This window comes from Panthera leo, chromosome E1 (genome assembly GCF_018350215.1).
Source record: "Panthera leo isolate Ple1 chromosome E1, P.leo_Ple1_pat1.1, whole genome shotgun sequence".
NCBI classification, from domain to species: domain Eukaryota; kingdom Metazoa; phylum Chordata; class Mammalia; order Carnivora; family Felidae; genus Panthera; species Panthera leo.
Window position 1 is genome coordinate 20,140,307 of NC_056692.1, and position 12,410 is coordinate 20,152,716.

At 42.4% G+C, this 12,410-nt stretch overlaps 1 protein-coding gene across 1 annotated transcript; it reads right to left on the reverse strand.

Moving 5' to 3' along the window:
- Positions 1–519: 519 nt before the first annotated feature.
- On the reverse strand, positions 520–10,934 carry CE1H17orf75 (chromosome E1 C17orf75 homolog). Its single transcript, XM_042916356.1, has 10 exons — positions 10,751–10,934; positions 9,981–10,061; positions 8,777–8,902; positions 7,752–7,895; positions 7,461–7,518; positions 5,611–5,730; positions 4,800–4,864; positions 4,510–4,646; positions 3,280–3,383; positions 520–2,660 (listed from the first exon to the last, which is right to left on the reverse strand). The coding sequence occupies exons 1-10, from the start codon at positions 10,888–10,890 to the stop codon at positions 2,445–2,447; spliced, it is 1,191 nt and encodes a 396-aa protein (XP_042772290.1). The 5' UTR covers positions 10,891–10,934; the 3' UTR covers positions 520–2,444.
- Between the last annotated feature and the right edge of the window lie 1,476 nt (positions 10,935–12,410).

The following is a 12,410-nucleotide window of genomic DNA, read 5'->3' on the forward strand; positions in this document are numbered from 1 at the left end:
AGCTCAGAATGATATGAAGTCTGTGACCCATTTGGGAAGGCTAGCAGTTGTAGAACTGGGGTTGCCCTCCTAGACCTCCAAGTAGAGAGACCGTCGATGTCAGGGGTGGGTCTCCACTACTGAGAAGACGCATGGTTAGGAAAACATGGTCCTAACTGAATCTTAGCTCCTAGATGCCTGCAGGCTTTCCTTGCATCCGGTATACGTGCGCCTCCGGTAAAGGACATGCGTTCTGTCACATTAGTAATGAGTGAGAGTGAGGGGAAGTGACCTGCATTATTGGGTCCTACAGCCGTATTTCCTTGGACAATGAGTAAAACACCGCGATGGAGACTGCCCTTACACTGCCTGATGCCTCCTGCGAGGTGCAGAAAGGTGTATGCCGGCAGGTGGTGTGATTTTCTTCAACAGGTTCCTTAGCGTAACAGGTGTAATTTCCCCATAAACTTGTTGCGGATGAATAAAAATGTCAGCGTTGAGAATGGAGATAGTTAAATAAAAATGACTCTGTCGGTGAGAAGCTAAGTCAGTTTATTACTATTACAAATCTAATTATAGGTAAACCGAGGCCATTTTTGATACATGACAAACATTATTTCCTCCGTGTGTCGAGCACACAAGTAATACATAAATGTATTCCGGGCCTGGACAAATCCTGTTTAAAAACTTTAAAAGTTAATTCATTAGCTTATTAAAATTTGAGTACAGTACATGTTGCTGGTCACGAGCTCTCTGAGTTTCTTCTCATGGCCAACCAGCTATCCAGTTCCAGGTCACCATTGTCCTTGCCTACAGTAGTGATAGTTCGTCACAGACTTGTAAAATAAGACTGTATGGTATACAACTGGGTAATGTAGTGAGCCTGCATCACAAAATATATACATATAAGTACACATAAGGAATATACAGTTATACCTTGACTATATCCATAAATAGCTTGAAGCAGGTAATACATTTACTTTTAAAGGCCATTTACATCATGGGCTGTTGATATGTGAATTTGAAAATGAAAAATATTTTTTTTTAGACTCCAAATGTTGAGGTCCTAATGTTGTCTATTAAAAAAAATTGATTTCTAAATGAGCAACAGAGTACATTAGAAAAAGTCAGATTCGAGGGTAGTGCCACAGAATTGCCTGTTTCCCATAGTCATTCTGTAAGTAATGCTATAAAAAATGCTATTTGGAATTTTTTTTCCTATACTGCCTACAATCCAAGTTATTAAAGTTTAAAACCATAGGAGAGCCTTTATGAAGATCCTGAATTGTATTTCTCATTAAAGGAAAAGAAATGGCTTGGTGAGTCATGTTCCTCGACTTCTGTAGAAGAGAAAGCAGAAGGCCATCGTCAGTCATTCTGAAAGTTAAAACTCAGCACTTAAGTGAATTTAGATGAGTTTAGGAGAGGATTTTTACGGGCTTGTGTTCCTCTGAGCATCCTGACGGCAGTGAGAATGAGACTTCTGATCTTCTAAACAAAAATCATTATCAAATGGATTTATTAAAGAGCTGCGCAGAACAAACTGCCATTATATGTGTGTAGCTACGGTTGGCTTCCGTGGGAATTATAAATGGCTCCAGCTGAGGGCACGTTCAATTGATTCAGAGTAAAACAACGTGAGGCTTGTAACAAATATACAAAAAACTGAAATCAATGAGTAACTGTGATATGAAGAATCTGTTTGCGTCCTTCATGTTACAGTTTGCTTGTAGAATTTATGTACTTTCTGTTTTAACATCTGAAAACTAGCATTTTCATAGAAAAGACAAAGTACAGGCTGTTGGCAAAATACCTGTGAACAAATGAATGATGGAGGCCACTTCCGCAGTAGCTTTCCATCCGAGATAAGGTTTTATCTTGAAGCTAGTGCGTCTATTTTTAAAGCTCATTTAATTTCTTACACACTCATGATTTGTGTATTGACTTAAAAGCTGGTTTTATCATCTATATCATTATCAATCAGACCAAAAAATCTATCCAAGCACCCACAGGATGCACAGATCTATCTTTGAAATGGTGTTGGAGGGCTAATCTTGTCCTAGGACTAGGAGGACATTTTTTTCAAGAAGCTATAATACATTGAAGAAAGAAGTATTACAATTTTTCTGGGAGGAAAAATTGCTAAATACTGCAGCCAACTTCTCAGAGAAGCCACAGAATTACTGTTCAAGATTTTTGAGCATCAACCCCCCGAAGTCTAGAATTTATGGGGCCAGTGGTATACCAAAATTCCACGACTCTGACACACGTGTGTCTAGGACTCAGTGAAGACGGTCCTCGGATTTTTATGTCTAAGTAAGTTTTACAAGTACAAAATGAAAAAAATCTAGAGTGGGTTTCAACTAATCTTAAGTAGCAATCCTATGACAATTATGACAAGTGCAGTTTCAAACACCAAGGCTTCAATGTACGACTTCACAATACAATGATCTCAAAACGTGTGATCACAAACTTTGGGCGAGGGCTTCTTTCATAAATTCCTCGAGGACGGCCACCACGTTCTTGGCCTCGGGCATTTCTTCGTGTTCCACTTTAACAATCTTCAGAAGGATATCTCCACTCCCACAGTTCTTCAGGAACGTGTAGCATTTAAACAAAGCATAATGATTCATTTCTGCCTGTCGGATAAATCTCTTCAAATTATTTGTGTCTTGTATGGCCTAGAAAAAGATTTCCCAGTTAAATATGTGCTTAGTGAGATAATAATGAAGCCTGAAAAATATCTCCTATCCAGCTGAGAACTCAACTTACATTGCTGAGATGTTTTTTATTTTAAATATTTCTATCATTCTTACTGCTAATATGCTCTGCCCATGGGAGAACAAAATTTCTTATGAAATTACTTTATAAAAATACTTTTAAAAAATACTTTTAAAATCAACTAAATAAAGTAACAACATTCCTCCCCATCAGAATTCTGAACCCTTAGGCACCGAACTGGGGTGTGTGTGCATGGGTGTGTGTGTGTGTGTGTGTGTGTGTGTGTGCGCGCGCACACGCGTGCACGCACAGTTCCCAACTAAGATACATCACAAATTAGAAGACTGATGTGCCTGAGATGCAAGCAAGCATTCAACCCAATTAACTGGAAATGCAAGGAAATAAATGCAGAAGCTTCTGAAAAATATAAAGTAAATGGCTTCTGGAGATTCTGGTTTTGAGAACGTCCTGTTTAACAGACATCACAGCCGTAAAGCAGATCTGTTACTCTCTCACTGGTACTAATGAAAATTCAGACAAAAATTATATGTGGCATTTGGCACATAGCCAATTAATTACCTTTAGTTTAAAGTTCTCCAGTACTTGTCGAAAAAGAAAAGGGTTACCTCCTTCAGCGCCATTCAAAAAAGCCTGCATCCAATCCTCACAAAACCGGTTGCTTCCTATAAGGTATTTTAGAAAAATTAAACGAATAAAAATGAAATCCTACAAAGCATAAGACATTTGTTCCATTTATTTATTAACAGGTGTAAATGACATATATTAGTTTCAAGTGTACAACATGATGATTCAATATGTGTGTACGTCGGGATTTTCTTTCTTGATAAAAACACTTATAGTGAATTATTTAAGACTTCTGTAACAGTCTAAAAAAATAATTTACTCAACACCTGGCTAAGAAATACCAACTGGTGGGGCGCCTGGGTGGCTCAGTCAGTTAAGCATCCAACTTCAGTGTAGGTCATGATCTCGTCATTCCCAAGTTCAAGCCCCACGTCGGGCTCTGGGCTGACAGCTCAGTGCCTGGAACCTGCTTCAGATTCTGTGCCTGCCTCTCTCTCTGCCCCTCCCCTACTCACACTCTGTCTCTCTCTCAAAAATAAATACTAAAAAACAAAACAAAACAAAAAACAACTGGCTGGAGCCCTGTGTGCCTCTTCCCACACTCCCCTCCTTTCCCATCAGAAAGGATTATTATTCCCACTTATTTATTTTTAAATATTTTTTTTATTTTTGAGAGAGCATGAGCATAAGCGGGAAAGGGGCAGAGAACTTTTGCCACCTACTTCTTTTTATCTCTAAGCCCTAGATAGTACTACTTTGCATACGTTAAAATGTTATGTATTTTTCTTTAATAGCTGATCCACTAAATAGTATGCTTCTGAGCTATACCAAGGCACACAGCTCTAGTTCATGCATTTTTGCTGCTATGTAGAACTCCACTGTACAAATATAAGTTTTTCAATCTTCCTGTTGATAAACATTTGCTTCCAGTCTTTGCTATTCCAAATGACGCCTTTATGAACATTTTTGTACTTGTTTCCTTATGCACACATACGTGAATTTCTCTATATACACAGGAGGGGAATTGCCTGGCATGGCAGGATTTCCATGGATTCTATTCTAACCAGCAATCCTGGTTCTAGGATTGCTATTGTTTTTGGTGAGTTTGAGATAAACATGTACAACTGCACAAGGCAGGACGGATAAATTTGTATCACGTATTTTCGGTGCAAAAACAGAGGCTCCCAAGGGTGCCAGGAAGGCTGCCTCAGAAGTTGCGCTCACCTGCATTGTAGAACTGGGGCTGGGAGCTACTACAATCGATGACCACAGATTTACGCGGCTCCTCTGTCATGGCCATGCACAAAGACGTCATGGTGCCTTCGTGGATGAGGCCTTGAAGACTGGCTACGCTCAGAAACCTGCCGTACACACAAGTTCTTTTCCACACACAGTATTACAGGATAGGAGGGAGAAAGCAAATTCATTCTGGGGTGGGGGTGGGGGTGGGGAGTTAAAGATGTATATCAGGCTTGTTGTGGAAAAAGTTCCCTCCTTGCAAAACTGTTCTTTACCTGTTAATGTCTCTCTTTGTTTTTTCATCTGATTCTTTAACTTCAACAGGGGTATAACTGAGAGCCTACAAGAGAAAAATAAAGCCTAGTTGATACATGTATCAGTTTTCCTTATTGAGCAGCTACTTGAGACTAAACTTCAGCTTCCCCAATAACCACTGTACTAGACGGTGCTTGATGGGCACTAGCCCAGAACTCCCCAGAGCCTTGTTTAGAGGCGTCAGTGGGCAGTCTAAAACGTGCTTTACCACCCTGGTCTCATGGACCATCCAGTCTCCACTGAATTTACCCACCACATATTTACATAAAAGCCTGGCCATATACTCTAGCCTTCCCCATTGCCTGGATATGTTAATGCATTTTTCATTTTTCATCTGGCATCTTTTTTTTTTTAAGTAAACTCTATCCCCAATGTGGGGCTAGAATTTACATCCCCAAGATTAAGGGTTGTATGTTTTACTGACTGAGCCAGCCAGGCGCCCCTATTTGGACATTTTTACATGGTTAAAATCACTTTGGATTTTTATTTTCCTTTTCAAATTGTTTTGGAAATTATACCTCTCCCAGATCACTTCAAAAAGTATTATTTAAAAATGTTTATCCTATTAGGAAGATTTAGTATGATTCTACCTTAGGAATAGAACTTTCTAGATCTCAGTAAACAAAGTGGTCTATCCCGATTGCAAGCATAGTTTGAATATTCAGGAGGGAAAAAGTAATGTTCAGAGACAGTGAGTATGTCTTTAAATAATCCAGACTCTGTCAACGTGACTCTCAATTAAAGAAATGCTTTTATTTGGGCAATACTCACGGCATGCAGCAGAAAGGTAAGCTTCTCCTGAAAGAGAAGAACCACCCTTTGGATTGGGCATACAACATCCTCAAACCAGCTGCTCAAGTAGGATTTTATATGGTTCTCCAGGCCCCTTTCCTAGATTAGGAAAGAATGTTATTTGGTTTAATATAAGCCTTCACTTTAGTGGACTTAACATTTTCTTCATGATATGTAGTTATCTATTTGTTGAGAGAGAGAGGGAGCACACACACAAAGGGAAGAAAGGCAGAGGGGGAGAGAGAGAGAGAATCCCCAGCAGGCTCCATGCTCAGCACAGAGCCCGATGCAGGTCTGGATCCCACTACGCTGGGATCATGACCTGAGATGAAATCAGGAGTCAGACCATCAACTGACTAAGCCACCCAGGTGCCCCAATTCATGATACTCTTTACAGTGTAAAGAACTGGGGATAGACACTTCCTTTTTTCAAGCTAACACGACCAACTCAAAAAAAGGAATTGTGATATAATTTTCCTAGGCTTGCTGAGCACAGTGGGGATTAATTCTGTACTGAATTTCTTAAGGAGCACCTGGCTGGTTCAGTTGGTAGAGCATGGGATGGGACTCTTGATCTCAGGGTTGTGAGTTCAAGCCCCATGTTTGGTGTGAAACCTATTTTAAAAACAAAACCAAACCAAAAAAACACACACACTTAGAAATGCATTACATAAAACAAAGAGACCAAATCAATAGGGTTCCATGCTATGTTGTCACTGGGAAATGTTGGGCACTTACTTGTCCATCTCCCCCACTCCCCCCAGCATACCGTGTGCACTCTGGAGATTTTCTTCTTTTAAGATTTTATTTTTCAGTAATCTCTACACCAAAGGAGAGATGAAATTCACAGCCCTGAGATAAGAGTCATGCTCTACCAGCTGAGTCAGCCAGGCCCCCCAGGAGATACTCTCTTAATAATTCTTGTCTCTTCAGCACCTGGGAGTGCCTGAAACATCCATGTGTGAGCTTATAAAGCACCTGCTGAAAGGCTGAAGGAATGAGACAGCTCATTCACATGCGAACGGGATCAGAGAAGGACACACAAGTTAGCTCATCAAAGCACTCCAGCTGTCAGACATGCTGCATATCTGGTTTTCTGGGCTGTGCATATCTGGGCTGAGCATATCTGGTTTTCTGGGCTGTGCTGCTCACTGGGGACTAGCAGAAGAGCTCCACTCTGGGAGAGCAGCTTGCCCCGGACTCATTGCTCTGGCTCACTCCTATGCTCTCCTTCCTGCAGGAACTTGTAAGCTCATGACAAGTAAAAGGAATTGTTACCACGTGTAATGGGTAGTAAAGTCGTAATTCTTAACGACTTTAGCAACTGCCACAAGTGGAGTGTGTAGTTTTTTAAAGGTATGGATAAATTAATCAATACAGATGTGTCTAATTCACAAAAGATCGATTAATGAAAAATGGAATTTTTCTAAAAATCTTTGATGTTGAGTTCAAGGGCAGTCAGACCACTATATAGCATGTCTTTGGTGCCAGAGGCTTCTTCATGGGCATTAGTTCTGACCAGAATATAAATCTTAGGGGCCTAGAAACCAGGAAAAGAGCATACTCTTCCTTCTTGGCAAGTTAACCATATACAATGAATTTAATAGAGCATATCTTTCATGGATACAAAATATTAGAAGCAGTCTTGTGAAACTTAGAGCACTTACAGGACTAGGTTCCCTGCTTCTCTTAACAAGTACCCTTCTAGCCCATAAAGCAGTACATTTTTAGAATCTGTGTGTCTTTGTATCCACCTGTTTGGTTTCATAAGTACAGCAGTTATAGTATGTTAATCATCTCAAGCTGAATAGTTAAAACAATCATCTTACCTCACAGTTCATGTTATTTTTCAGGCCTTGAATGTACTTGTCCAATTCAAGCCTGAAAGTACGTTCTTAAGGAAGCAATAAAGGATCAAGACTGTTTTTATCTCTCAATGGGAAATATAAAATCTCTCAATGAAAACTGTAAATTCAAAGACAAAGTGGTCGTATGAAGGTATGAAATGAAGCAAACACTTAAGGGGTAGAAAAGCTCTTTGGAGGTTGGTAGTAATACTCCTCCACCTGGCTTCCCATGTTTTTTCTTCCTGATACCATCAAAGACAAAAGAAAGGATATAGCTCAAGTCCTTTTTCAGACCCTCCTAAAAAACAGACCACATACTCTGAAGTGTTACGTTCAGAGTCCACTGTTGCTGTTTCAGGAAGCAGCTTTTCTTGCTGGAAAAGACAGTAATAACAACCGACCCGGTAATCTGGAATCCTGGAAAAGAAAAACCAGTAAAATGTAGTATTTTGCTAACTCCTGCACCTAATTTTACAGACTGCTCTGAACCCTGATCATCTGGATCTGGCAATACTGTTAGATTGCAAACAGGGTCGGAACTTCCTAGACTTTTCCTTGGTTTACTTGTAATAGCAGAAGAAAATTAACATGCGCCATCATGGGCTTTAGCGAAAGCAGCACCTAACAGAACTCCTTTGAATTCTCCTCTCTTACGTGAAAAACACATACAAATTCTCTTGTCATTCTTGGTATATCCACATTTACATAAATATAACCACGTTCTCTCTCTCCCCTAAACCCTGACGCTCCAGGCAGATACAACATGTTTATCCTGTGGCTTTATCTTTGGCCTGTGGCTGTCCTCTGAGGGGACTCGATGCTAAAATCATATTCTGAAGTGAACTACAGTCAAGGGATGTAATGGAAAGATGGCTGGAATTCAACGGAGGACACCTATGTTTTTACACCTGAACTCCATCAACATGACCAGCCTTGTGATCTTAGTGTCTTTGACTATATTTGCTTCTCTGCTCTTTGACCCCTTTGTAGAGAGAATGGCATCGAAGTTTGTGAAAGCACTTTACAGACTGTCAAGTGTACACCTTTTGTTTTGGTAATGAACTCTCCTCTTCCAAGTGCAAGACTAAACAAGTGCACTTAGGAGGCAGAGTCTGCCATTCAAGTAATTCCATTCTACAAATGTGTGTGTGTGTGTGAGAGAGACCCAGTGCTCAGGCCGCCAGGGAACAAAGATGCACTTTGCAAATCTAGTAAGAGCTGATCGTTTGGAATTTCTCATCACTTCTCATATTTAGCCCAGAAAGGAAAATTCAGGACACAGCACATTTTACACTTACCTCAGCTCCACAGATGCAACATTACCCAGCCCTTCAAACACTGCTCCCTTAGAAAGACGCTTAGCAATGAAACTGCGCAGGTCTGGCTCCGCTTCAGATGGCAGATTAGTGTCCACCAAGGAGAGGCTTGACAAATAAATAAAAGACACACATCCCTTACCAGTGGACTAATGCACGCACACCCCGTAAGGCAGAATATTACCAAAAGCCCCAATCTCTTTAAGGACTTGAAAAAGCTTCTTATGTTTCCTGTTGGTGAGCCTTCTAGGAGTGTATGTCACCAAGTAGGATCTACATCATCAAACACTTAAAATAATCCTACCTTGCCAGCTCATTCTCTCTAGTATTATGACTCCACTGGAATCCCCTCCGCTCACCTTACCTACTTTTCACAATACAATACTATTGCAACACCTGAAAAATTCCTTAAACCATCCATCATCCAGTCCGTGAACATATTTTTGTAGTATACCCTACTTTGCATCAAGTGTTAAGGTTCATTAATTCATCCATTCATTTATTAAATAGGTATTAAATGTCTACCCTAAGGGTTCCTGGGAGGCTTAGTCAGTTGAGTGTCTGACTCTTGGTTTGGGCCCAGGTCATGATCTCATGGTTCACGGGATTGAGCCCTGCGTCAAGCTCTGTGCTGACAGTGTAGAGCCTGCTTGGGGCTCTCTTTCTCTTTCTGTCTGTCTGTCTCTCTGCCCCTCCCCCGCTCACACTTTCTCTTATCTCTCTCAGAATAAATAAACCTAAAAACCAAACGTCTACCCTAGTACCTACCTAGGTGCCAGGTAGGGGGATACCAGTGAACCAGAGAGACAACAATCTCCTGGAGTTTATATTCTAGGGCATAGCAGAGAAGCTCTGAAAAGGTATTGAAAGGAGGGGAGGGGGAAGGGAGGATTTTAAATCTCTTTATACCCATATGATATTGAATCTTTAATGCAGTTTCCAATCAAGAACTAAGATTCATTGCCTCTGGCTAATCAGCAGGGGCACCACCAGTATTTCGATCTGCCCAGCCTTGAATGAATGAACTAATGAGGAAATCCAGATGAGGTTCCTAGGGGATAGGTGGGCTTGATGGTTTGACTTGGGGAAAGCCGAACGGAAATAGGGTACCCACTGATATCTAGAGGACAGAGAGATGCACAGAAGATAACTGCACACGCACGGGTTATGGCCAAGATGTTTTTACCTGAAATCATCACCAGAGGGAGTTCCTGCATTTGTGCCACTTGGGCTTCCATCGTCACTGTCCCCTCGCTGCTGTGCCAACCTGCATATGGCAAAAGCAATACAGCTATCAATTATGGGCTATAACTCAAGCGGAGTATGGCCCCTACCCCTGCAAGCAGGGTGGGGGTGAACAGTCAGCTAAAATGCTGCAAGGTGGAAGTGCATGGATCCTCCATTGCCTATCCTCATGGCAGGGAAAACCCATGAAACAGTGCTGACAAGAGTCCCTTCTCTCTCCAGGCCGTTAAGGGCTGGAGGAAAGGTTAAATTAGATATCCACAAAAGTCAAGAAATTTCTTCTAAAAACCAGACTTTACAGGGCCCAGAGAGCCCCAGGGATGTCTGCCCCAACAGAGGAAATAGAGGCAGCGAGGGCAGAGGATAATGGGGGGGGGGGGGGGGGAAGTGTGGGGTTAATGGAAGAAAACAGGCGATAGTAACAGGAAGGACAGGGGTAGAAATTGACGTTATAGAGCGTGCGAAGCACTGCGCCAAAGGGCAGGAGCGACAGGAAAGGGCTGAAAAGACGACAGGGACAGTTGGGGTGCAGAGGCTTAGGAGGGGCACGACAGCCCAGGACGGTGGCCAGGAAGAACGGCGTGAAGCGAGCTTAGGGCCAGACAGTCTAGCTAGCCGAGGGGAAGAAGGCTTTTCGAGCCGCCAGGGACGGGATGCGGGGTCGAGATGCGGGGCCGAGGCGGGGCCATAGGGACGATCCGGGCGCTGCACCTGCTTCCGCGGTAGCTGTAGAGGCAGTAGTGGCTGCTGGGAGGTGGCTCGGGTCTTCGCTCCTCGGCGGGGCCTCCCTCCTCGCTGCTCTCTAGCTCCTTTTCATCCCCATCCAGAGACTCTTGCAAGGAGGGGAGCATCGCGGCGGCGGCGGCGGCCTCCGAGCGGCCCTGTGTTCCCGCCAAACCACTCCCCCGCTGCCGTACAGTCCTGCGAGGCCGGGCTCGTGCGGCTCCCAGCCCTCGCACACCTGCGTTCCGCCGGTTTCCCAGGTCGCAGGTCAGGAAGCCGGCTGGCCTAGGAGCGCTTTTCTCCCCAAAGGGGCGTGCGGGTGCGCCGGGTCACGCAGAATCTTTTACCATTCCTCTTTTGGCTCCTTTTCTCCTCTGGCTAGCGTTCAAGACGTCTAGGAGACTTAGCTAATACATATGGTGCGGCTGGCTAGCCACGTGGAAAAGGTTGAATCTGCCCTCCTACCACCTTTCAGGGGGGCGTGGACACGCATTCACATTCACCAGTTTGGTAAAAGATTTAGAAGAATTTTAAAATGCTCCTCCCAGGTGAAAATACGGGAGAATTTTAAAGATTCTTGAAGAAGGCCTGTCTAAATGTTTGAAACACTTAGAAGCCACATGGGAAAAGATTAATAAATCTGACTAGGTAAAAAAAACTAAACACTTCTGTGTGGCTCAAAGTCAAAACACAAATGACCAACTAGGAAAAATATTTGCAACATATATAATAGATGAATGGCTGTCGTTCGTCAGGAAAAAAAAAAAGACAGTAGGCAGTTCACAGAAGAAATAAAAATGAAAAATAAGTAAATAAACTGTTCAATTTCAAATGAAATTGATGGTATATTGTACAAGTTTACACCTGACAGGTTAGCAGAGATTTGAAAGTTTGATGGTACCTTGTGTTGAGGTGTGTGAAGAAGCAGTCAGTCTCATAAACAGTTGATAGGAATAAGATTACTACACGTGGTTAGTTTTAATTTTTTAGGATTTTTTAATTAAAAAAAAAAAAACTCTTTTTAAGTCTACTTTTGAGAGAGACAGAGACAGCGTGAGCAGGGGAGAGGCAGAGAGAGAGAGGTAGAGAGATAAGAGAATCCCAAGCCAACTCCACACTGTCAGCACAGAGCTGGACACAGGGCTCGAACCTACAAAACCATGAGGTCATGACCTGAGCCGAAACTCCGAGAGTCCCACGCTTAACCGACTGAGCCACCCAGGTGCCTCAATATTTTATTAAGTAATCTCTACACCCAACGTGGGGCTTGAACTCACACCCCTGAGATGAAGAGTCGCATGCCCTGCCAAATGAGCCAGCTGGGCACCCCAATGCGTATGGTTTAGAAAGGAATTTGAAAATACTTGTCAATATTTTAAATGCACATACCCTTTGACTATCAGTGCAACACCAGGACATCATCAAATGGATACATGCATATAAGTGTGAAAATACATGAGTCCAAAAATATTCCTTGCAGCCTGGTTTGTAATGATGAAAAACTAGACACAGCCTGAATGTTGGTCAATAGAAGACTGATTATGTAAGTTTCGGTGCATGCAGTGGTAGGCAGAATACCCACCCCCCAAGATGTCCATGTCCTAATCTCTGGCAACTGAGAATATGTTACCTCACATAGCAAAAGGGA

Excerpts from the sequence above, each read along its gene's own strand:
- CE1H17orf75 (XM_042916356.1), bottom strand. The coding sequence starts at position 10,890 with ATGCTCCCCTCCTTGCAAGAGTCTCTGGATGGGGATGAAAAGGAGCTA. Across the intron at positions 8,903-9,980 it reads CCCTCTGGTGATGATTTCAG|CCTCTCCTTGGTGGACACTA; the intron begins GTAAAAACATCT and ends TTATTTGTCAAG. Across the intron at positions 7,519-7,751 it reads TCTGAAAAAGGACTTGAGCT|TTTCAGGCTTGAATTGGACA; the intron begins ATATCCTTTCTT and ends TTAAGAACGTAC.